This window comes from Phacochoerus africanus, chromosome X, assembly GCF_016906955.1.
Source record: "Phacochoerus africanus isolate WHEZ1 chromosome X, ROS_Pafr_v1, whole genome shotgun sequence".
Lineage (NCBI taxonomy): Eukaryota > Metazoa > Chordata > Mammalia > Artiodactyla > Suidae > Phacochoerus > Phacochoerus africanus.
In genome coordinates, this window is record NC_062560.1 from 113,720,710 (window position 1) to 113,747,126 (window position 26,417).

The following is a 26,417-nucleotide window of genomic DNA, read 5'->3' on the forward strand; positions in this document are numbered from 1 at the left end:
CCTCCTTCACTCTCTCTGAATGGCACTGGCATCTGCCCATTTGCCTAAGGTGGGAATGATGACCTGGTCCTTGACTGTTCTTTCTTCCTCAACCTGCCACATCTGAAGAATCGGGTTCTTAAGTGTGCATGGAGCTTTCCAAAATGCAAGTCTGCCCACGCCATGATTTGCCCATAACCTGCACTAGCTCATACTCCCAAGCGCCACATACACACGTGTAAAGTCTTACAACCAGCAAACCGGAGTGCCACCTCCAGTCTCTTGGTGGTGTTCCCCACAGCACTCTGTTGAGCAGGATTATGAGGTCACATCTGGGTCCAGTGGAATGGGGTGCTGTGATTGATTACCAATGTCTTCTATGAGAAGGGTGGGGGTTGGGGAGGCTGATGACCCATATGTTGTGAATTTGTAGACCCTACTATAGGATCACGGGCAAGCTCCTTACTTAACAAGGCATAGGAGGCTTTCATGCTCTGACCTCTAACTAATCTAGTTTCGCCTCTCTCCTCTCTGCTGCAGTCACGCCAAGCTGCACATTGTTCCCAGAACCACCATGCTCTTTCTCACTGCCCTGTCTTTTTTGCATACTATCCTCCCAGCTTGCAATGCTCGCCCCTTTTCACCTGACCCCTACAGTGTTCTGAGACTCAGCTCAGCTTCTGACCACCCCAGTCTGGGTTTGAAGCTTTTCCTTCGTATTTCCACAACCCCATATGCATATTGCAACTAGCACTTGCACCACGTTACATTATAATTACCTAGTTATGTGTCTGTTCCCCCGTCCCGCACGGCTCCCAACTAGACTAGCAGCTTACTGTGCTCATGGCCGGGCCATGCAACAAAAACTTACTGAGACCCAGTTAAATGCCAGGCACTAGGGATTACCTGACTTCGAATTGATAGCTGCTCGAATGGGTACTCACACAGCACTCTGCCTAGGACAAGGATTCACTGAGGAGGAAAGCACATCTAAGCTGGGTTTTAGAGGCCGAGGAGGGGAGACTTTCATGGGCTTAGGAGCCAGCATGTGCACAGTATGATCGGCCGGCATTTACTAGAACCTACCAAGGTGCAGGCACTGAGCTAAGTGCTTTAGGTATATTGCAAATACAAGCATCTGTAAAGGCCCAGGCAGGCCTTAAAGAGCAGAACAGCCAGTTCAGGAACAGTGAGAAGTTCAAGGTAGTTGGAGCAGAAGGCGGGGTAGGGATTAGTGGGAGATGAGACTGGCGAAATAGGCTGGGCCTGACTGAGGAATGGCTGGGCTGAGAGACTTGGCCGCATCCTTCCTCATTCCTGCTGGAACTGGGACGGGTCAGGTGGGGTGGGGTGGGGTGAGTGCAACAAGGAGAAGGCCCTTCTGCCTTCAGGTCGGCAGAGGAGGAAGACTCTTCCCAAAGGAAGGCAGGCTCCTTTCTTTTCATTCCTTAAGCAGAACCTCATTCTAAATTCCTTTGAGATGCTAAAAATCCTCTTTTAGGCTGAAGAATGACCTGCGGATGCGGAAAGCCCCAGAACTGAAATGTGCAGGATATCCACAGATCCCGCCCAAATCCTGATCACTGCCCAAACCAAATCCATCTGCCCCGCTCCAATGACCATTTTGTAGGGAGTGGTGTGTGGGGAGAAGGAAAGCTAGAACAGAGAAAAAAAAAAAAGAAAAAAGAAAAAGCAAAGAAAAGAAACGGAGAGAGAAATGCATGGCTCCATGCTCCAACAAGCCTGAGTCTGAAAGATACTAGTGCAGAAAAGTGCTCTCTCGGGTTGTTGACTAAAAATGATAAAGAACTTATGAGCCCACAGCACGAAATCCCTAGCTTCCTTTTCTGGTTTAGACTTCTAGTGCTGTGTGCACACACCGGGGGCAGGCGCTCTAGAGCACCGCTGCGCACTCTCCAACCAGAAAATCTCCAATTCCCCAATCCAACCACGTTTGGGGACAATGTCATCCCTCAGTCCTCTAAGCAACTGCTGCTGTTATGTGAGTGTGAGTAATATGTCGCCTCCCTACACAAACAAGAAAGAAGTCTTACCAAGGAGAGTGGGGGTGTGTTCCAAATTTAGCTTTCAACCTCTGCCCATATGGTTGGTGGGTAAAAAAATTATTACCAAGCCAACACAATGTAACCTGATATTAAGAGTTCCATTCTAGCTCTGTGAAACCGGGGCTAGGACCAGCCCAGGGTATTCATTTGTCTTAAGGCCCGCTGTCTGGTACAGGGAGACCCAACTCTGAAGGTGCGTCTTGCTTTGGTGCCCCATGAGTTGGCCGATGAGACTCCCATCCAAGTTTGGGATAGGGGCTGAAGACATTTTCATTGGTTAGCACAGAGATTTCAGTGGGAGTCTGTCAAGTTCAACAGGAAATAATGGGTTCTGAGAAAAAAAAATGTATCTGAATCTGGTTAATTCCAAATTCAGTTTCCAATTCCAGGATTCCTACTGCTAGATTGCAGAGGAACTGAAAATGCGGAGCTCTTTCATTGGCCAGCAGAACTTTGGAAGAGAGACATTTTCTCCCACTTGTGGTAGAAAGAGCTAGCGATTTAATCCTAGAAGCTTTAAGGATGAAGGAAGGAAAACAATCGTTTAAAGTACCCCCTTTACCCCATGGTGTGCTAGTAAAATGTTTAACAACTGGCTCTCGGAAAAAAAAAAAAAAAAAAAGCATGCATGTTGGTTTATTTTTAAAGTTTGCTGGAATAAAGGATGTGGAACATACAATTTACAAATAATAAAAACTATATGATGTTCTTTGTTGTAAATTCCATATAAGCCAGTTGATTCTCAGAGAGCTTTCACTGATTTTTGCCAGATTCTGGCATCTACGGCCAAACCAGGGATGCGATTAACAAGCAAGTTCCTGCAAGAACACACTTGATGTGTGGGTTTACATTAAGGAGCAAGACAAAAATGAAATAACAAAGGTGTATGCGGGAACGTCACTCCTTCATCAGTGATGGGAGTGACTTTTCTGCTGAATCGGATAACAATTTTCTAATACTAGAAGAATAGTTTCTCAATGTATTGTGCTATTCACAATGTAATGGCTATAGAGACAACACGATATCAAGTTTAATCTGCACTATTAAAATTTTTTCCCATCACTTTCTTAAGTCTAGATTCTAGACAATCAACAAAACAATAAGTCAAGCCCTGATGTGCAGTTTTTGGTGACTTCTGGGGTGTAAATTTTCCATCATGGTCTATTTCTTTGTTGTAGTTTTGTTTTTTTTTTTTTGCCTTTTAGGGCCACACCTGCAGCATATAGAGGTTCCCAGGCTAGGGGCTGAATAGGAGCTACTGCTGCCGGCCTACACCACAGCCACAGCAACGCCAGATCTGAGCCAAGTCTGCGACATACCCCAGCTCAGGGCAATGCCGGATTCTTAACCCACTGAGTGAGGCCAGGGATCGAACACACAACCTCATGGTTACTAGTTGGATTTGTTTCCGCTGCACCACAATGGGAACTCCTATCATGGTCTATTTCAAGCTACCCATGTGAAGGTACTACCCACAGGGTTGGGAAGAGTATATAGTACTTCCACCGGCCAGGCACAATTAGACACAAATAACCCTGAGAACATAGATAATAGTACTTCTTATAAAATAATGATGATGTGATGAGTTTTGAGTATTTTTTTTTGTCTTTTTTGCTATTTCTTGGGCCGCTCCCGCGGCATATGGAGGTTCCCAGGCTAGGGGTCCAATCGGAGCTGTAGCCACCGGCCTACGCCAGAGCCACAGCAACGCGGGATCCGAGCCGCGTCTGCAACCTACACCACAGCTCACGGCAACGCCGGATCCTTAACCCACTGAGCAAGGCCAGGGATCGAACCCGCCACCTCATGGTTCCTAGTTGGATTCGTTAACCACTGCGCCACGACGGGAACTCCAGGTTTTACTTTTTATAGTTGTGTTTTATATTACAAAACCTCCACGTTGTAAGTTTTTCCCCCACCTCTCTCCCCACACTTGATCATTGTTGTTGTGGATGAGGGTGGGGTTTGGGTTTGCAGATGTATGATTTTAAGCATGTAAATGGAAAATTATTCTGAACAATACAAAGTAAATTTGTTGGACCGTGAGTTGGACAAACACGAGTGGTGTGGTTTGCTGTGCTCAGCCCAGGTAGCTTGAGCAGCTCCCAAAGCAACTGAGCAGCAAGAAAAACAGCCTGTCTGAGACCTTATAAAAATTCCTCAGCAGTTCCCATTGTGACACAGCGTTTAACGAACCCGACTAGCATCCATGAGGATGCAGGTTTGATCCCTGGCCTCGCTCACTGGGTTAAGGATCCAGCATTGCCATGGCCTGTGGTGTAGGTCAAAGACACGGCCCAGAACCCACCCTGCTGTGGCTCTGGTGTAGGCCAGCAGCTCTACAGCTCTGATTTGACCCCTAGCCTGGGAACTTCCATATGCCGCGGGTTTGGCCGCCAAAAGACAAAAAAGTAAATAAAAATAAAAGTCAGTAGGTATATTTAGAGATGTTAAGAACCATCCATGCTATGGATCATTTTGCTGAATCACTAAACATCTCTTAGCTCGGTGTGTATGTAGGCAGGCTCTATGACAACAGTTCCTTTCAGGGAGTTCCCACCATGGCACAGTGGGTAAGAATCTGACTGCAGCTCGGGTTGCTGCTGAGGCGCAGGTTTGATCCCTGGCCCAATGACATGGGTTAAAGGATCTGGCATTGCTGCAGCTGCAACTCAGATTCAATCCCTGGCCCAGGAACTTCCATATGCCATGGGTGTGGCCGTAAAGAAAAAGATTTCCTTTCCAGAAGACTTACCAAAAAAAAAAAAAAAAAAAATCGCCTGTAATTTCATTCCTACGAAAGCAAACGAGAAACCTCCTTGTGCCTGGCACAGGCAGATAAGGGGGAGAAAGAGGTGATGGCTGTACCTCTATTCTTTTCACCGTATTACGAAAAGCTCAAGGACAGCAGTGTCTGAATCAGAAAGAGAGACTCGATAACATGTGCGCGCACGGGTGTCGTTTCAGGGGCCATGCGGAAGGTCACTGACTGCAAGGCGTTCGACGGCTCTGAGCCCCTCCTCCTCCCAGAGCAGGACCTCAGCCTGGCTTCAGGTCTGACCTCCCACCTGTAGCCACGAGGATGCTGCTGGTCTCACCCTGCAGGCTCCTCTGATTCGGCTCCCTCGAGACCACTGTTCATCAGAGGAACTTCGGATCACCACCCAGGTTTAATTAGACATCACATCTTTTCTCTTTCGGATGAGATATTTCTTTTTGGAGGGAGCACTTCCCATCAGAAGGCACCCAAGCTGGTTCTCCCAGATCCCGTGGGGACATTGTCCTACTGGGACGGCTTCACTTCTACCTGGCAGCCCAGCTGGAGGTTTGCGGCTTGCCACCTTCCTGCTGGCTCTGCCTCCCCTTCCCCAGCAGTGAGGGGAGACCCTTGCCCTTCTCTTCCTTCTCTCTGCACCAGACGACGACTGATCAGCAGAGGCTGTCACTCAACTGGCCACCATGGCTTCATTCAGAGAAAAGCAATTGCACCCTTCAGCTACACTCATAGTTAATTTGAAAATTGATTATAAAATCTAACACAGTGGTCACTGATGGCTGACACTGTCCCCAACGCTCTCCCAATTCTTAGAGTTACGTGCAAGGCCAAGCAACAAGTCCAAGTTTTACAGCACGGCTCAGACGGGAAGCGTCGCAGGTTCGCCCACCAGCGTGAACCCCAGAAGATGTCCTCTCAAAGAACAAGAAACCAACTCCCTAGAGCATCTCAAGGGATGGCAACTTTAGAGGAAGATTTTCCCTTGCCTCACTCTCAGCCATCACCCACCCACCTGCAGTAATTCTCTAGTTGACGTGGCGTGGGGATGGCCCCTTTGGGGGTACTCTTACTCAACTGGCAAGTACTAGCACCGTGAGCATGTGCATCTACACCCCTTCGCGAGTCAGGGGGACTGCACAAAGCTCTGGGGTGAGGTGGGACTGGCTGTCTTGTCAGTCCATTAGCAAGAACCTCCTGGGTGGATCTGGGAGCCAAGCGCTGTTGGAGTGAGCTCTGCTTCCTTCAGCTTCCCTGTGGCATTTGATCTCTAAAAGAAACGACCAAGGCAGGAAAGCAGACTGCTTGGAGCTAAGAGCAAGAGAGAATGGAAAGAATCAGGGCCCCTCTCCTGACCCCTCCCCAACTCGTTGTCCGCCCCTGCCCTCCCTGCCCCACTAATACCAAAGAAAACAAAGCAGAACTAGCCCAGATGCTTTCAAGATGTAGGTGCCTTCCACTTGTGTGACTGGCTATTTACACAACTCAGCAGACATATTTGTCATTGTTTAAATACCTTCTCACTGGGCTGAAAACAAGTTAATGAGTAACTGAAAATGCCACCTTGGGGATGAAAAAGAGGGAGCACATTATAGAGAAATCTGTTGGCCAGAACATCGGGGATGTGATTTATACTTTTAGCTGCGGGCTCTTGGCAACGACAATTAACGTATGACCCAATGGTATGAAATAATATTAATAATAGTACCTAGGTGGGCAACGGCTTTACAGTTTATAAAGGACTTTCATATCCATTATCACGTGTGTTTCATTCAACAACTTATGAAGCGGGCAGGTCAGGAAAGACTTTTGCATTATTTTTGCATATGAGGAATATGAAGCTCGGAGGAGGCGAGTGACTTTGTTCACGGTCAACCCTGGGAAGTGACAGAGGCGGAACCGAGACTCAGCTTGTCTGACGATGTGGATGCAATGCCCTTCTTTCCCTCTATGCCTCAAGCTTCAGCAACCCAAGGGTAGGAGGGTATCCTGTTCACCCATCAGATGGGATCTACTTTCCAGGGTGCAGGACATGGGGTCCCCTTCCACTGAGGTCACATGTTTGAGGGACCAATATCCCAAGAAAGAAGGCTGGAGGGAGTCACCGCAAGATCTCGCCTGAGAATCCCAGAGGTGGGATCCTGAGTGGGAAGAAACCTGCTACGTACGTGCCAACGATCGCGACTGGTGCGTTTCCAAGGAGTGCAAGGGAAGAAGGACTGGGGTGTTCACACTAGAAGACATCGCGGGACAGCTGTCATGATCGAGCCCTGGACTTGTTACCAGCAGAACAGTATAAATGGATATATTACTATATCCACATGCATTTGGAGCTCTGAACAGGACCCAACAACTTTTTCCATTAAAAAAAAAAACAAAAACCCAGGACAGGAATTCCCATCATGGCTCAGCGGAAACAAATCCTACTAGCATCCATGAGGATGCAGGTTTGATGCCTGGTTCCACTCAGTGGGTTAAGGATCTGGCATTGCTGTGAGCTGTGGTGTAGGTAGAAGATGCGGCTTGGATCCGGCGTTGCTGTGGCTGTGGTGTAGGTCGGCGGCTATAGTTCTGATTCGACCTCTAGCCTGGGAACCTCCATATGCCATGGGCGTGGCCCTAAAAAGATCAAAAAACCAAAAACCAAAAAAAAAAACCAAAAAACCCACCAACAGGACATTTCATTCTCCTATGAACCTTGTACTCATTCTCCAGCAGGCAATATGCTTTGTTCTAAAGCCTGAAAATGTTGCCGAGGTCACCCATGATAGAAGGCCCATCAGAGGGTTCCTCCTCCACTAGTCTTACCCTTTTCACCAAACCAACCCATTACGAATTTATTAAAACCTGTGACTGCCAGCCCACACGTGTGAGGGTCTGATTTCACAATTTAGAAGAACAGTTAAGCCACTGAAGAGCCCTCTACCTCCTCTGTGGGCACAAGCCTGGTAGGAGCAGGAATATGAGGTTACATTTGATCCCCTAAAAAAAAAATAATCAAAATCATTGGCTTAAAAGATGTTTCCCAAGCTTATCTGCCTTGAGATTATAGAGGCACGACTGGAGGGAGGGAATTTGGGGTGCAGGGCCTCAGGTGGCCACAGCTGTGAAGTCTTAATGGCTTCGTTCCAGTGCAGCTGGGAAGGGGTGACCGGGGGCGGAAGCCTGGAGGTGACAGAGAAGAATGTGGCAAGAGGGACACACCTAGGCCTGGATCTCACTTTCCTCCTCACTCCCAGACCAGGAACAAGCCACAAGTTTTCTCTTTTCAGTTCTCCCACGGACAGGGAGAGACTGAAAGTTTCTTGAGGGCAAATGTTTCCATGAGAAACATCTGTTTCAGATGGCAAGAAATGGCCATTTGTTTTTGTCTTTTCTTGGCTGCACGCAGGACATATGGATGTTCCCGGGCCAGGGATCGAACCTGAGCCACAGGTGGGACCTATGCCACAGCTGTGGCAACGCCAGATCCTTTAACCCACTGCACCAGGCTGGGGATCAAACCCGCACTGCCACAGAGACAAGGCCAGATCTTTAACCTGCTGTGCTGCAGCAGGAACTCCCCATTTAATTTTTTGCATTATTAATTTTTTTTTTTTTTTTTTTTTTTTTGCTTTTCAGGGCCACACCTGCAGCATATGGAAGTTCCCAGGCTAGGGGTCGAATCAGAGTTACAGCTCCGGCCTACACCACAACCACAGCCACAGCCACAGCTGTGCGGGGTCCGAGCTGCATCTGCGACCTACATCACAGCTCACGGCCACGCGGGATCCTTAACCCACTGAGCAAGGCCAAGGATCGAACCCATGTCCTCATGGATACTAGTTGGATTCATTTCTGCTGCGCCATAAATAGGAACGCCTTCTGCTAGGTTTCATTCCACAAATTAAAAGAAAACGACGCTCTATTTTCAGAGCTTAGGTATTTTTAAAGGGCCACAAAAGGAGAAAGGACCTGTTCTTGCTCCAGCCCACACTACTCTGGGTACAGCCAGAGCTCATTGATGAGCCTCCTGTCTTCCTAACAAGGAGTCAACAGCATCTTCGCTACCTGGGAGTTGACCCTGCCCTGCGTGAGCCACGGGAGAGAAATTCTAAAAGGCTTTTCAAACCTACGGTCTGTTTCCGCTTTCCTCATCCAGAGAACTAGGTTTTTGCAGTGTCCATTCCTCGGCCCAGCTTGAGACAAGAGTGTCTTTGTTTTCTGACTCACTGTTAGGAAGGCAGTAGGCTCATCAGGTCCAGGGAGGACAGCAGTGAGGGAGTGGTGAGACAGATGTCCCTGAGATAGGTATTTCTTGCCGGGAGGTATTCTGTAAGTGTATATTTCGATTGTGTTTCCAACAGCAGGTATGCACGTGTGCGCACACGGCTGTGTGCGTGTGTTTCTGTGTGGGTGAGACTTGATGGAGACGGGGCAGATGTTTCAGAGGCTTAGTCATCAGGTCTTGGCCAGGGACACATGGCCGGAGCTTGCAGAGCTTCTCAGGGATCAGCCCCCGCCAAAGCACTGGGAGTAGCTAGCTTCTCAAACAGCTTACAATGAGAGCTCTGACAAGGCCAAAAACCAGGAACAATGCTGATGGCAACCTGGCAACAAGACGGTCAGCTTATTGCACCAGGTCCATCACGGATCGTCTAGCTTTGGAAGGGAGTCTGAGCATGGGGGTTCAGTTCGAGTGTTTTTTAACTCATGGGCTCAATTCAATCTTTGGAGAAAAGACATGGCCAACTAGGGCTGCTGAGAAAGCCAAAGAGATTCCAGAGAGCTTGGAATAAGAATACTGGTCTTTTGGTTGTTGGAAATATTGTTAGTGCTTCAGGGGTTACAAATACTTTCATAGCCATTATTGCATTTGATTTCACAACTCATGGAGGTAGGCAAGGATTATTATCCCATTTTACAGCTGGAGAAACAGAGGCTCAGAGCTGCTACACAACTTGCTAGAGGTCCCACTGCTAGCAAATATGCTGGGACTAGAGCCCAAGCGTCCTCATCGGTCACAAGGATGACGGGTCTCAGACCTCTCTTCTACTTTCTAGAATACTTTGCTCACTGTGGCACAGGTTAGTGGCTTCTTGGATGCCTCTAGCATTCAGCCTAAATGCCGCAATGCCGCGAGAGCTCAATTAGAAGGTGCTAACGGCTGTAAACCAATCACGTCGCGATCTGGTTAATATGACCTTATGAGTTGCTAGGTCTCGAGGTGGGCCAGGGAGTCCGCATTTCTAACAAGCTCTCAGATGATCCAGATGTCACCGCACTATGGACCCCACTGGGAGTAGCAAGGGGTAAGGGATATGGCTGAATGTTGGCTATCTGGTTTGAATTGCCTTTTATGGGTCTTAAACAAACAAACAAATAAACAAGGCAATTACTTCTAATTTGCGTCTGCAGGCTCCTGGAGCTCTCGTAGGTCAGCAGCAATGGCAACAGACCGGTTGCTTTAATGGCAGGTGACACTTTACTTTTTGAGTGCTTGCTAGGTGCCAGGCACTGTTCCAACTGCTTTGCATGGATTATTTTATGTCATTGCCACAACCCGATGAAACAGGCTGCGAGACACAAAGTAACCCACCCAAAGGGAAGCACGTTAGCCTTGTTCTGAGACGTGAAAAGGAAGAGGTCAGGCTGTAACTGTGGGTTTGAGGACATTGTGTGATGGCCACCTCAGCAGCAATTAAATTCACTGGTCAGAGAGAAGCATCAGACGCTAAGAGTTCTGTGTTACATTTAGAAATAAAAATTATAGAAAGAGAGGGCATTTGGGGAACTTTAGGATGAAGAGTTTAAAAGTGAATGTAGCCCAGAAGCCCTGGAAACTACTCAGAACGTCTTAGCATCCTGGCATAGAGGTGTGCCTCGGGCCGGGTGTGGGCAGCTCTTGGTAAGAAGTCTGGCTTGTCTGATTGGGAAAGTCAAAGGAGCTGGGAGTGGGGAAAGGGAAATCTTTTTTTAAAAAAAACATGTAAATAGCTTAGGAGAAGAAAAGAGTGAACCTGCAAGGTCAGAAGGTGTCCCCAAAAGGCCAATAAGCACCTGGCCAGGGACCAAAGCCAAATAAATGAACATCATCAGCTGGCACTAGAATGGTCTGAAAAACGTCTGGCATTCTCTTCATTTTACAAGGGGAGAAACTGACTGCTAAAAAGAGGAAGGGGCTTTGCCCTGGGACACGTGGGGGTTAGAAGTAAAACCAACAAGCAAAGCGAGGTGTCCTGCACTTCATCCAGGGCATCCAAAGAAGGGAACAAGTGGGCCAGGGAAGCCAGCCAGTAGGACCACTCACCGGTTATGGTGCGAAAGAACTGTTCAGGGACAAAGGGAGATGGAAGAGAGTCTGAACATACTCCGAGCCTTGTTTTTGTATTTGCAACTTGGCTCAGGAGGAAGGAATTTGGAAGTTCTAAATGAGATGGCGGTAAAGGCACGCAGTGTTCCAAGTCTAGTTGACTAAGTGGATGTTGATGAATCACCGGGACCAGATGGCATCTACCCAGATTTGGGGTAAGATTGTGTAACAGCTGACCCAAGTGTATAGCTTGTTATTCCAAATAGCGATTGTGCCACGAGCCTGGCAGATGGCCAGCGAGGCTCCTCTCCACGAGAAGCATTTCAAAGGGGCCCAAGGACGTCCCGGCTGGTAGGATCACTGAACATGTTAGGCAAGTGTAACCTATTGGGAGCAAGGCATCATTTTTCCTGTAAATTAAATTACCCACCATTCGGGTAGCGTTTTACAGTTTACAAAGCACTTAGGGTTAATCATGCCTAACTAATTGACTAGAATTCTTTGAGAGAATCAATGCGCACGTGGACAAAGGGAACCCAGTGGATATAATCTATTTAGATTTTGAAAAGGCCCTTGACAAGGTTCCACACCAAACGCCGTTAAGAAAGTTAAGCCACCATGGAATTGTGGCATCGTGTTTTGAAACGGATAGGGAAGTGGCTTATGGGCAGGGAAGCAAGACGAGGGATGAGTGGGGACTCCTGGAGAAACACCAACAGTAGCGTTTACTACGGGTCAGTGTGGGGACAAGCCACCCGTTTGCTGAATCATCTGAGCAACCTTTAGATGGCCAAAAGCTTTAGGGGGGGCGGGGGCGGCGGTAGCAAAATGCAAAGGAGATTTGTCCAAAGAGAGGCCTCTGAAAACTGACTGCTTGGCCCTGAATCCTGACTCTGACCTTAGTGATGGCATGACCTTAAGCCAATTCCTCTACCTCTTCCAGCATCAGTTTTCTCATCTGTGAAGTGGGAAGGAGAACCGTGGTGTTGTGAAAATGATACAGGCAGTGCAGGGAAAGCTCTGCCACAGTGCTCAGAGCATGGTAAGTGTCCAATGAACATGAGTGCCTATTATTTTTACCTATATTTATTCAACATCTTTTTTTGGTAATTATTCCCCCCCCCCTTTTCAGCTACACCCACGGCCTATCGAAGTTCCTGGGCCAGGGATGGAACCTGAGCTGCAGCTGTGACCCACGCCACAGCTGCAGCGATGTCGGATCCGTAACCCCCTGTGCCACAGCGGTAACTCCTCCACATTCTTTGTATAAGATGCCAGGTTTTGAGTGATCATGTTATGCCCTAGGAATGGCACTTGGGAGCCACTGCAGACTATCTCTTGAACACATTGGCAGAATTTGTCTTAGTAGCTCAGAGCAAAGAGATAACTATAGACGGAGATGGTTGTGAAATAGCTCATTGCAGGAAACTAACAATTACGGAGCACTTAGTATGTTCTAGCTACTGGGCTAGATGCTTTACACATTTCTCCCTTGATTTGCTGCTGAAATAGTCCTGGGAAGTTGGGATCGTGATTCCCATTTGATGGGTGGGGGAACAGAGACTTGGATAGGTTAAGAACCCTCCCCCCAAGGTCGTGCTAGCTCATAAGGAGCAGAACCAGAGTTCAAATACAAGTTCGCTCTACCCCACACCCTCTCTTTTTCACTGCATCGTACCTGAGATGCCCTTTCAGGGGTGGGCGTAACTTAAGAAAAAATAAAAGAGGCATGGATATCAACATAGAAGTACATGTGAGCAATGGTATGAAGACAGAAATAAGAACAGTACGTCTACTCACGCTCACGGGGCAGGAGTCTGATTGTTCTTGCCAAAGGGCAGGGTTCCTTTGGGGCTAGTGGGGGGAAATGAAGCTGCCGGAAGGGCACTCGAGGCTAGACCAGAAGGCCCCCAGAACTCTGCAAAGGAGTCTGAGCATTGTCCTCTAGGCAGTGGGGATAGGATGAGGGCAGCTGAGCTAGGGAGAGGTAGGAGATGCTTCAGAAAGACTAACCTGGCAGCTGTACAAGATGAATTTGGTAGAATCTTCTGCCTGGGTCTCTGATTCTTTGTTTTCTAATCTGCTAGCCTAAGACTCTCAATACTCTTGTCTTAGCCTAGAAGCCAGGGGACCACTTAAGATGTGACTGAAATAGCATATGCAGGAGGTGAAAGGGGGGACAGAAATGAAGCAGAGAGAGAAGCAGAAAAAATTACAAGTAATCTAGAGTGATTTGGTGCCCAGCTCTATATGAAGGGCAGGGAGACGAGTCCAAGATGACTTTAGTTTTAAGCCTCAGGGACCGGGAAGATGGTAGTGGTATTAGAAAAATAAGGATATTAAGGGAGGAACCAGTTTGGGATGGTCTATTGATAAATTTGATTTATGACACATAGAGTTGGGAGTAATAGTGGAAAAGCCACGAAGAAATGCCTCGTCAGCAGCTGGAGATGTAGGATGGGAGCTGAGAAGAGCAGTTAAGATTGGAGGTAATGGAGTTCCCATCGTGGCTCAGTGGAAACCAATCTGCCTAGCATCCATGAGGATGCGGGTTCGATCCCTGGCCCTGCTCAGTGGGTTAAGGACCTGGCATCATGTGAGCTGTGCCGTAGGTCGCAGATGCGGCTCGGATCTGGCGTGGCTGTGGTTGTGGCGTAGGCTGGCAGCTACAACTCCGATTCGACTCCTAGCCTGAGAACCTCCATAGGCCGTGGGTGCGGCCCTAAAAAGACAAAAAAAAAAAAAAAGTAATGATTTTATGAATTATCCTCCCAGCGGTACAATAGTTAAAGAATGTTCACTGCAGCCTTATCCAAATAGGCAAGAGGTAGGTAAACAACCTGTGTCCGTCGATGGATAAATGGATAAATGAATCGGGGTCCGTACACATTCAGTGGAACCTAATCCTGTCCTCAGACGGAGAGCAGACGCAACTGGCCTCTAGTTCCCAGTCATTGGCACTTCAGCTCAGCTTTGAGCCAGCGCTCATCAATTACCTGCCAGGAAGCGGAGCTGATTCTTCACCTTCATCATTCCATCCCCAGAGCCTCCGATACACTCATCTTCATCGTCGCCGCAGTCGCCACTTTCGAGCCCCTCCTCGTCGAGGTTTTTGTCCAACACTCTGCCTTTTGGCACAGACATGGTTCTCAGGAGCTGCAAGAAAATAAGCAGGAATGCTGCAGCTCTTCAGATTTCACAAGTGGGTCTCACAGTGTGATGAAAGTGTCTTCAAATGTTAAAAGAATTACACAAATGGTCTTAACAACCATTTCCCATTTTACGCAGATGTACTCTGCTTATACTCTCTAGAGGCTCATCCTTCTGGACCTTTCCCTAGCCTCGGACAGGATTCGCCACTCTTCTACTCTGCTTCCACCATCCAGTAGCCAGAGCACACATTGCATCAGACCTTCACTAAATTAACACAACACATGGGAGTTCCCTGGTGGCCTAGTGGATTAAGGATCTGGTGTCATTGCAGCGGCTCGGGTTGCTGCTGTGGCACGGGTTTGATCCCTGGCCTGGGGACTTTCACATGCCGTGGGCGTGGTCAACTCCCCCCACCCCCGGAAAAAAAACAAACAAAGAAGACCCCCCAAAATGCATCCCGTCAAATGAAGAGAAGAGCAGTGACATTTTATACACATTTAAATGAATACTTATCATTAACTGCCTTGTCTTATGCCCTGACTACTGGAAACATTTAAAAAATATTTCTTTCTTCCACAGTTTCCACAAGATGCTTTGAAATTCATCTTGCTTTACTGTAGATACTATGCCTAACGAGAAGCATGTCTGTTTTGTTCTTGTGTCTGGTTTTCGGGTCCCCCAGTCAATGCTTTTCTAATCTCAGGGTTTCTCTCACCTCCCCAAAGTCTCTCCACTGACTCGGACGCCCAGCTCGCAGCATGCGTGGGCTCTGAGGGCAACTCTCAACTCCGTGTTACCTTTCCTCACCATCTCTCTCCAGGGCTGTATTCCCACATCCCATCCTGCTGCTCTGGCTCTTGCCCCGCCACACACGTCTAGTCCTAATTCTCAGCCCCACCTATTTTTAAAGCGTGGACAACGGATGGTACCAGATATGCAGAAAGCAAGATTTTTGTGACTGTAGAAGAGGTATCCGGAAAAAAATGCCACACACACACACACACACAGGCACATTTTGGCTTCTGTGGCTTTCACTGTCTGTGTTCATTATAACTGCAAAATACACCTTTATCTTCTGCACCTGCCATCTAGCTGGGACACCAGTCATCGGAACCAGCTACGTACCGTAGTGAAATGTGACTCCAGGTTTGTTTCTCTTCAAGAAAAAGTCCACCACAAAATTTGGGTTCTTTTCTGCCCAACAATCTCTCATGGTATCCGAGCAGCCAGCCCACCTACCACCTCGCACTCCAGCACCATGTCCACACTGCCGCTCCAACACAGTCCCTTCTCTAGCCTCGCCCCCGCCTCACCTGTCCCATCTAAACATATAAGAGAGACCCACAGGCTAGGATAAGCGAGGCCAGCGGTTCTCTTTTATTTACTTATTTATTTTTATAATGACTTCTATTTTGTCCATTACAGCTGGTTTACAGGGTTCTGTCAATTTTCTGCTGCACAGCAAGGTGACCCAGTCACACATACATGTAGACATTCTTTTTTCTCACACGATCAGGCTCCATCACAAGTGACCAGACATAGCTCCCAGTGCTATACAGCAGGATCCCATTGCTTATCCATTCCAAAGGCTATAGTTTGCATCTGTTAATCCCAAATTCCCAATCTATCCCACTCCCTCCCCCTTCCCCTTGGCAACCACAAGTCTGTTCTCCACGTCCACAAATTTCTTTTCTGTGGAAAGGTTCATGTGTGCCATTTATTAGATTCCAGATATGTGATATCATATGGTATTTGTCTTTCTCTTTCTAACTTACTTCACTTAGGATGAGAGTCTCTAGTTCCATCCATTTGCTGCAAATGGCATTATTTTGTTCTTTTTTATGGCTGACTAGTATTCCATTGCATATATGTACTACATCTTCCTAATCCATTCATCTCTCAATGGACATTTAGGTTGTTTCCATGTCTTGGCTATTGTGAATAGTGCTGTAGTGAACCTATGGGTGCTTATACCTTTTTGGATGAAAGTTTTGTCCGGATATATGCCCAGGAATGGGATTGCTGGATCATATGGTAGTTCTATGTATAGTTTTCTAAGGTACCTCCATACTGTTTTCCATAATGGTTGTGCCAATTTACATTCCCACCAACCAGTGCAGGAGGGTTCCCTTTTCTCCGCACCCTCTCCAGCATTTGTTATTTGTGGACGTATTAATGATGGCCATTCTGACTGGTGTGAGGTAGTTCTCTTTTAGATTTCAAGACCCCTTTATATTCTTGCTGGGAATCCTGGGGAACTTTTGACTATTTAGGTATGAATGTTTACCATCTTAGAAATTATAACAGACATTGAAAAATTATTTAATCACTAATTTAAAAACAACAGTAAGAAACCCATGATATATTAACATAAATAGCATTTTAGTGAAAAAATAAATATATTTTCCCCTGAAATTAAACTGTTAGAAGGAAGGGTGGCATTGTTTTACATTTTTGCACATCTCTTTAATGTCTATTTTAATATGATAGCTGGATTGTCATATCTGCTTCTCCCTTCAATCTGTTGTTATAGGGAATTCCCATCATGGTTCAGCGGAAACGAATCTGACTAGCATCCATGGGGATGCAGGTTCCATCCCTGGCCTTGCTCAGTGGGTTAAGGATCCGGCGTTGCCGTGAGCTGTGGTGTAGGTCTCAAACGCAGCTTGGATCCCGCGTTGCTGTGGCTGTGGTGTAGGCTGGCAGCTACCGTAGCCTGGGAACCTCCATGTGCCTCGGGTGTGGCCCTAAAAAGACAAAAAAAAAAAAAAAGAAATCTGTTGTTATATGTTGTTTTGGTTGAAACATCTGCAGAAAACCCAGACTTTCACAGATATGTAATGGGAAAAGAGAGAAGTATTTTAGTAGTCTTTGAGATAATTGCGGATATTTTTCATTGGTACTACATAAAAATTAACCAGTGGGAAAGATTCGTTGAAATACTGAAAATGAAACCCTGTCAATAAACTTTTTATGTTCTGTTACATTAAAAATCCATTGGTATGTTTTGAACTTTGCATGGGCCTTTTAGCCACTTTGTCTCATCACGCATGGACCATCTGGAAAATACTGCTTCACTGAGCTCTGCACATCTTCCAAATGTTGACACCTTTCATTATAGGATATCAAAACAATCACTTTCATTAACATCACCTCCAATCTCATTAAAAAAGTCTTTTAAGTATTGGGACGCTCTCAAGGATATTTGTTCCTTTTGAAGATAATGTCTAGCAAATACTCAAGTCTGTATAGCCATGGCTTGTCAGTCTTTATCTCCAGTAAAATGGCTTTGCACGAAAAAAGAGGCTAGTTGAGCTCATAGCTAAAATAATCTCGCAAGTGCCTTTCCTTAAGGAGCATATCAACATCGCTTGCAGCAGAAGTACCTTAAACATACTGCAAATTTCATAACGCAGAGTATTCTTTAAAGGTATACGCAAGGGTTAAGGCTTAATCATATTTATGGCCAAGGATAAAATTCAAACTTTCAAGATAAAATTATAATTTTGGAATTCTTAGAAGTGCTACCATGACCTTGAGTTTGACTTTTATCCTTGGCAACACATACTGTCAGTTTTTCCTTTAACTGTCAGGCTCTGTTTGTTCCTTTGGAAGAAAATGTCTAGCAAATACTGAAGTCTGTAGAACCATGGCTTGTCCGTCATTATCTCAAGTAAAAATGATGATGCATGAAAATATCAGCACCATGAAAGTGGCAAATAACATTTTAGTATTGTCGTGCATGTGACTTTGACCTTGGGACTCTCTGGATTTCATGGACTGCCGGGGTCCCTAAATTATTCTTCAAGTACTGCGAGAATGGACTTTATAGGATTTCAGCTGGACCCAAACACCCTGATTTCCTCTGTTACCATTATTTCTTACGGGAAAATTGCTCTTGACACACACGTTCTTAGGTTAATTTTGAAAAATACCTCCTTCATGTCCGTCATGGATTACCTGAATTGGAATCACTCACATACCGGGAGTCGGTGGTTGCATGCAGCTCTGTGAACTTGCTATTTCTCGAGCACGGCTCACATCCGTGCCTTTCATGAATCCCTTCAGCAAACATTAAGTGAGCACCTAATGGGAGCTGTTTTCCTTTCTGACTATTGAAAGCACGCCATCCTTTCACGCCAAGTTCAAATGTCACTTCCGAAAGCAAGCCCTCCTGGCTACCACAGATGGTCCTTTTCGTTCTCCTTTTCCCTCTTCCACCACTGCTCCCTTTATATGTGCCTCTGAAATAGTGCTTTTCCTGGTTTTATGTATCTGTACACGTGACTTCACCCCACTACCAGACTGTGAGCTGCCAGAGCTTGCATCTTATTTACCTTTGAACCCCACAGCATTTAATGCAGTGTCTGCCACATAGTAGGAACTCAATAAATGTGCCACTGACCTGAAGCAAAATGAAATGGCATGCATCTTTAGTTCTTTAAAAGCTGCTTCCACAGGCTCGTGAAAAAGGAGAAAGTCAAAGCACAGATTCATCATAGGAAAACTTGGGAATGAATAACTAAGTCCATTTGGACGACCCTGGCTAAGATCTGTAGCTAATCTCTGAGAGGCTGTTTTCCAGCCTGGTATCCTCAAGGCCCCCAGTATCCTCTGGCATTTCAGTTTTCTAAAGTGAAATTAAAAAATAAACTTTAGGAGTTCCCTGGTAGCTCAGTGGTTTAAGGATCCGACGTTGTCACTGCTGTGGTGTGGGTTTGATCTCTGGCCCGGGAACTTCCACATGCAGTGGGTGCAGAAAAACAACAACAACAACAACAACAACAACAAACCCCCAAACAAACCAAAAAACCCTTTAAAACTTTGCAGTGAAATGACTTCTTTAGTTCTTACTCCCATGTGGGAGACAACGTCAGCTTTGAAGGATTAAAGCACACTTTCAAACTCTATTCCACAGACTCTGCTGACGAGTCTAACCCTCATGCATTATCAAAACAAATCCAAACCTAGAAAGCTATTGTTCATTCAAATGTCTTAAAGAAAGAGTCTGAAGCTCCAGAAGGTGGAAAGAAGGGTAATAGGTCAGAGCTCAGGACCTGCCAGTGAGGACGGTGGATCTAGCACAGCCTGGTATTTGGCCCAGAATTCAAATCAGCCAAGTACAATTCACAATACCGCCCTTTTTGTTCCTTCTCGCACTCTCGACCGCGTCTTTCAGACCAAACGCTCACTTCACAAAGTGAGGAGGGCCTTGCACACACATCCGTGAACTCGAAGGGCCTAACCCTTTACGTAGAAGTTCCCAGGCCAGGGACGGAACCCGTGCCACAGCAGTAACCTGAACCACAGCAGTGACGATGCTGATCCTTAACATGCTGTGCCACAAGGGAACTCCAGGGTACCTAGCGTTTTGATGAACCGTTTGCCATTTTCAAAGGACACTATCCTGTTAGCTTTTAAAAGCCAGGGCTCAGAATGATGATTATCGAAGTAAACTATTGTATGAAAACACAGGTCTGATGATTTCAGTCCACGACCCAGCTCTGTCCATTGCTTCCACCCTCCCTGCTTCTCTGTTTGACTCACACCCAACCATCACCGTTGCTTACATATACAAGAATATTTTCATTATATAAGTATTGATATAGAAAGATGAAAGGAAAGAGAAATAAGTGAAAAAAAAAAAACAGTTTTCAAACTTGAAGAACTAATATTTGTGTTTTCAGGGGTCGGGTTTGTTTTTCACGTCTATTTTTATATGGTTGAACTTGTATTTCAGCATCAGACTAACTGGGGTTAGAATCCTGGGTTTCCCCCCCTTACTCACGTCTTTCTTTTTCCACTTATTAACGTCACTGCACAATTTCCCTAAACCTCAATGTCGTCTGTAAAATGAGGAAGCTAATGCCTGCCACATAGAATCGTCGTAAGGCGTAGCTGTGATACATGTAAGGCTTCAGATGCGATCACAGCACCTGCACAGCGCCCTTCAGAGATCGACGGGCACTTACGTAACTATTCTCTTAATCCTGGATGTTGACATTGCTTCTTCCGCTCTTATAAATTGAGATGGAGCATCAGGAGCATTCGGCAACTCTTGCCAGATTTGGGATTATTTCCTTCGTTTCCTATGAGCAGGATTACTGGGTCCAGGGTCTGTGCATTTTTCTCCACGTGGGAGTGAGTCTTCAATTTCCATAAGAATCACCCAGGGTGTTGGTCCAAACCTCTGGCTCCCAGGCTCCCACCCACTGAGCTTGGACTTCGAGGTCTGGGGTGGAGCGCAGATCCCCAGTGTGAACTAGATCTGCCCCCAGGTCCCGGCCCCCACCTTACTGTGAGGGAACCACAGACCACACTTTAAGAAGAAAGGCTGTTTCAGGGTCCCTCCACTTCCCAGAAACCCAATGAAACCATCTCTGGATGAGAGTCACCTCTGCCCCACGTGTGTCTGCATCCTAATGCATATGCTCTTCAAACCATTTGATAAAAAAGTAAATGCCACCTGCCGCTTTCCTTTTCAGTCAGGTATGGACTGCATGACCTTTTGTCTTTGTAGTTGATGAAAATACCCTTGCGTAAAGTGAGTGACTTCATTTGATTAGAAAGGGAAATATTTAAAGGTAGCCTTGGAACAGGAACTCAGGGTTGTGTGATAAAAGGAAACAAAAAGCCTGCAATAATTCCTTAAGAAAATTAGAGCCACCCTGTAAGAGAAGGGAAGGCTTTCTAGAATATAGCAATTTCATGTTCTTCAAGCCATAACCAAGATAACAAAAGAACACTGCAGCAGGGGACAATGAGATTTGGCCCAAGCTCTTTTCATGCTTGGTTGACAGGAGAACAAAGATCAAATGACATACTTCTTGTTCTGAGGGGGATCAAATATGCTGAAATGAGACCGGTGAGAGCAGCAACTCATGATCTGTCTATATGGTATAAATAATGTGCCTTTTGGAATTATCTTGATTGCAAAGATAGGAACCTTATCAGCCCCATACTGGGCTAGAGCTGAACATATGTTCTCTCACGTGATCCTCGAATCCACACCATCCATTTGTGTCATCGAGGAAGATGGCCAACCCCGTCTCCCACGTCAAGGGAGGCGCCGCCGAGAGGGGATAAAACTTGACCGAGTCGCTAAGTAAGTGAGAGAGACCTCATTACAGATAAAGTCTTCTCCCAGAAGAGTTTTACTATATTCCGATAAAGTAAAAAAAAAAAAAAAAAAAAAAAAGCGAACATTTAAAAAATAAATAGTTTTCTGCTCCCCAGTCCAGAGGTCTTCAAGAAAAACATGGCCTTCTGCAAACCCCAGTTCAATCTCACTTTCTCAGCTGCTATCCAGGAACTATCTACCTTGATGGGAAAGTCTTTTGTTGCTGGGAGGGGGACATGATGATTGGATGCCTCTTGTGTCTTCTTCCCAGCCTTGCCATCTACTGTGTTCAAATAACCCAATCATCTCATCATAACACAGGTTCGTTTCGGAAAACTTCAGACAGCTGGTTAGAATAGAATGAAAAATTCCATTGCTGCTGCTACATGGCTAAGCGTTTTCTTGACTTCAAGCTCTTTAGCATTTGAAAAATAAAGGATAAGCAGCAAACCAGATACTACAAATACAGGGCTTGGTACATATTTTGAGGATTTGGCTGGTTTTGTCTCTTTTGGCTACTCACATACCTCTCTCTAGGCATGAAAAAAAAAAAAAAATCTGGAATCCAGGTTACATTTTAAAGCTCTTAAGCTGGGCTTACAAAACTGATTTGGAACTATCTGGATGCTCAGCTTTATACAACCTGTGAGGGAATGCTTTGGGGGCTCGGCTTTCCATGTCCACAGCAATGTAAATACATGCTTTACTGTTTGTATTTGAACAGCATAAGCTAATGGGAAACAAATGTGGTACCTCCAATGAATTCCAGCTTGTTTGGAATGCCATTATTATTTATACGTCGTGCACATCCACAAGACCTAGGGCACGTGACCTCTGCTTTGCGTGTACACTTTCTTTGAACGAATGCACCAAACCACAGCCACAACTAATTGGAAACAATTGCAACGCCACACATTTGAGAGGAAGCCAGAACCAAAGTGCACAGGGCTGGAATGAATGGCTATATAGGCACTTCTCACATTGAAGAGGCAATAAAGTAGAGCCGTTAAAAGTGTGAGCTCTGGAATCTGACCAGCATAGATTTGAATTTTGACTCAGCCTAGCTGCTAGCTGTGTTACTTTGGGCAAGTCACTTAACCTCTCGGAGCTCCAGTTTCCTTGCCTGTAAAATAGAGGATAATGCTATGCATTAACACCACAGGGTTGCTGAAGAATTAAATTCAATCGCGCCTTTCACTTTTCATAGTCCCACGCATCTTTCCTTCATAGAACTTTCCAGAGTTTGTAATTACATATTCTCCTGTTGCACCCCACTAGACCATCAGAAGAAATAACGGTCTGATTTGATTACCAGTGTGCAGCACAAGGTTTGGTACAAAATAAATGTGCAATAAATATTCATCCAATGGGTGACTGAACAAATAAATAGAATAATGCGTGTGAAGTGCTTAGCACATTGTCTGGGCAGGGTAATTGCTTCTCAGTCATGGCTACTCTGCTGCTCAGGATAACGATGGTGATCTCGAAGAGGAAGACAGGGAGGAGGAGGAGGAGCAGCGACAGCCACAGTGGCAGACACGGAGAGCTTCTTACAGAGGCCTGATAAAGCAAAACAAGTTACACGCCTTTGGCCGAACACGGAAGCATCAGAAAGAAGATTGGGTGAAAGGTTTCTAAGAGTCTAAGGAAACCCTTCTGGATGCTCCCGGTACCAAGAAGGGTCTATGCATTAAGGATGCATGCAGAGATGTGCAGTATGAAAGAGCAGAGGGACCAGCTAGAGGCTGTGCTCCCACGTGGTGACAGTCAGAAGGCCACCCACACCCAGATTAACTCTTGTCTGAGCGTAGCTTCCATATCTGCCTCTTACCCACAGCACGCGCTGCCTCTGCCACTTCCCCGGTTGTCACTGGATGTTGGTGAAGGCAGCGTGGAAATTTGTGAAAAGAAATCCTCCCAATTAAAGAAATACATGGATGGTAAAACCAACCAGGATGTGAAAGAAGCCAACTCTGGATGAAATTAAAACTATTTCGGTGGGGCTCCCTCCCAGTGGTAGAAATGGTTCACTGCAGTTTCTGGAAGCTGTCCACTGCCTTAAAATGTAAAAAGTTTATAATAATGTTACCAATAGCTCAGAACTGTGTAGAGTTTTATGCTTTTCCAAGAGGTGGCAAAACATGGTGTTTAAAAGCTCACATTCTAGGAGCTCCCATCGTGGCTCAGTGGTTAACAAACCAGACTAGCATCCACGAGGACACGGGCTTGATCCCTGGCCTCGCTCAGCGGGTTAAGGATCTGGCATGGCTGTGAGCTGTGGCGTAGGTTGGAGATGCGGCTTGGATCCTGCATTGCTGTGGCTGTGGTGTAGGCTGGCGGCTACAGCTCCGATTGGACCCCAAGCCTGGGGACTTCCATATGGCGAGGGTGCGGCCCCAAAAGGACAAAAGACAAAAAAAAAAGCTCACACTCTAGAGACAGAAAACGTGTGTTCAAATCTAGACTTTATTATTTCCTAGCTTTGTTATTATAACTAAGTTATTCTTTAACCTCTCTGAACCTTGTATTTTTTTTATCTATTAAATGGGTATAATAATACCTCTATCTATCTTCTGCATTGCATTATCGTAGGGATTAAATGAGATAATCCATGTAAAATGCTAAGCTTGCTATCTGGCACACAGTAAGTACTCATATAGTATATTAAAAATATATAAGATCTGAACCTTGGAGTTCCCGTTGTGGCTCAGTGGTTGGTGAACCTGACTCGTATCCATGAGGACATGGGTTCAATCCCTGGCCTTGCTCAGTGAGTTAAGGATCTGGCATTGCTATGAGCTGTGGTGTAGGTCGCAGACATGGCTCGGATTCCGAGTTACTGTGGCTGTGGTGTAGGCCGGCAGCTATAGCTCTGATTGGACCCCTAGCCTGGGAACCTCCATACACCAAGGGTGTGGCCCTACAAAGGCAAAAAAAAAAAAAAAAAAAAAAAAGATCTGAATCTCTGAAGAGGATGAATTCAGAGTTTTCGGTTTCAATTAACATTCAGTTATGGCCTGGGTAGGATTCATTCTATGGGACATCGTAGGTCCTCAATAAATCTTAGTTATTATGTCATTACAATCAGCACTTCATTTTAAAAAATAATTTTAAAATAATTATGTATATATATATATATGTTTGTTTTTGCCTTTTTTTTTAGGGCCGCGCCCACAGCATATGGAGGTTCCCAGGCTAGGGGTCAAATCAGAGCTGCAGCCACTGGCCTACACCACAGCCACAGGAACATGGGATCTGAGCCTCATCTGCAACCTACACCATAGCTCCTGGCCATGCCGGATCCTTAACCCACTGAGTGAGGCCAGGGATTGAACCTGCGTCCTCATGGACGCTCGTCAGATTCGTTAATCACTGAGCCATGATGGGAACTCCTAAGTAATTTTATTTTTATCATTTATTCTTACAACCTCCATATCTGTTTTCTTGGTCAATCCATCCCAGACCCCTGTGAGGCAGCAGGGAAGGTATTACTAGCTTCATTTGACAAATAAGGAAATTGGAGCTGAGAGCAATGCGAGGCAATGTGCCCGTTTTTAGCTTGAAAAAAGTTTAAGTGTAGCTACTGTACGGCAGCTGGGATTTGGCACGGGGCTGGGACGAGGGCTTCTGCACTCCAGGATTAATTGGAAAGGACACGGCCCTGGGACCAGCACGGTGCCTACCACATTGTAGGTGCTTAGGAAATGCTTGGTAATTGAAAGAATGAAGGAACCAATGGGCTAATAAAAGAAACGAGCCATTTATTCGCCAACTTTTGATTCTCTCAATCACTCTCTCTTCAGCCCTGGTCTGATCTGCCGTTGCTGTTGCTCTGGTATGGTCATCACTGACCTGCCAGGGGTCCCTGGATACGTTGAGGCTAGACAGCTAGACAGATGTACAGACAGACTGAGTGACTGCCTGCCTGTTGGTCCCACAGTCCCCGCCAGCTGAGGGAGCGTCCTCCTTTGAGAAAGCGGACGTGACGTCAAAGAGGATCTTTTAAAGCAAATGAACCAACTAATTCGAAGAGATGTGGCCAAGCAAAGTGCTAGGTGGCTGAACGAGGTTCCCAAGGCCACCTGGTGAGCCTCCTCCAATCCCCAGATGAACACTCCGTTTGCTATAGCACATGGCCTAATGTGGTTAATTCTGACCTCTTTCAGGATCTCTAGCATTATTAGAATAAATCTCAGTTTCAGGGTCCCAAAGCTTCACAAAATACAAAACATAAGGCTGGCCTCGCCTCCAGAAGCCGGCCAGATCTAGCTGTTTGCCAGGTGGGGCAGCAAAATGCAAGCATAGCAGGGTAACCTTGCAAGCCACCAAGTCCAATATCCCGCTGAAAGCACGGCATCCTGGCTACCACCACTGCTGAAGGTTAGCAACTTTTGTGGCCCCAGGTCCGTTTCGAACTGTGAAACGCCTCAAGGATAAAATCTATCTTTTTCTGGCAGGAAAACTGACTTCGAAGCCATCTGTGAAACCTCACAGCGCTGCTTGGTTTCCAAAGGAATCGCCTTAGTTAGATGAGGGCCACTGACAGAGGGCAGGGGTCCCGGAGTGAGAGTACACCAAGGTAGCACAGGTTACACAGACTTGATCTGCGCATTTACTATTGTCGTAGTGGATAAATCTGATTCATTCCAAATACGCATTCTGTGGTTATACTTTTGGGAAATGAGAATTCTTGCCTCTAAAAATAACCTTTGTGTTTGAACCACAGCAGCTATGTCATCAAGCACAGGGCTTTAAGAGTCAACCTCAATGCCTGGAGGAAAGGGTTCACTATCTTCCAGAAGGCATCTGGCCCACCAAGGATTAGTGAGATGCCTCTAGTTTCCCTGTCAAAGCTTCCTGCCTTTAAAGGCTAGGTCTAGATCAGGATTTATAAATAGGATTTCAGGGCTTTTCTTCTCTGGTATATTATTTGAAAGACATGAATTTAAAAATATGTTTCAGATAATTAAGGCTGCATTGGATTATTCTTAAGTGTAATAAATGGCCTGGTACATCTGGGACTTGATGAAAAAG

At 46.0% G+C, this 26,417-nt stretch overlaps 1 protein-coding gene across 1 annotated transcript in view; it reads right to left on the reverse strand.

Moving 5' to 3' along the window:
* GPC3 (glypican 3) overlaps positions 1-26,417 on the reverse strand; it is a 438,366-nt gene that overhangs the window by 39,087 nt on the left and 372,862 nt on the right. The window contains exon 7 of the mRNA XM_047765314.1: positions 14,107-14,266. Coding sequence (XP_047621270.1) covers positions 14,107-14,266 — 160 coding nt within the window. The remainder of the gene's footprint in view (positions 1-14,106; positions 14,267-26,417) is intronic.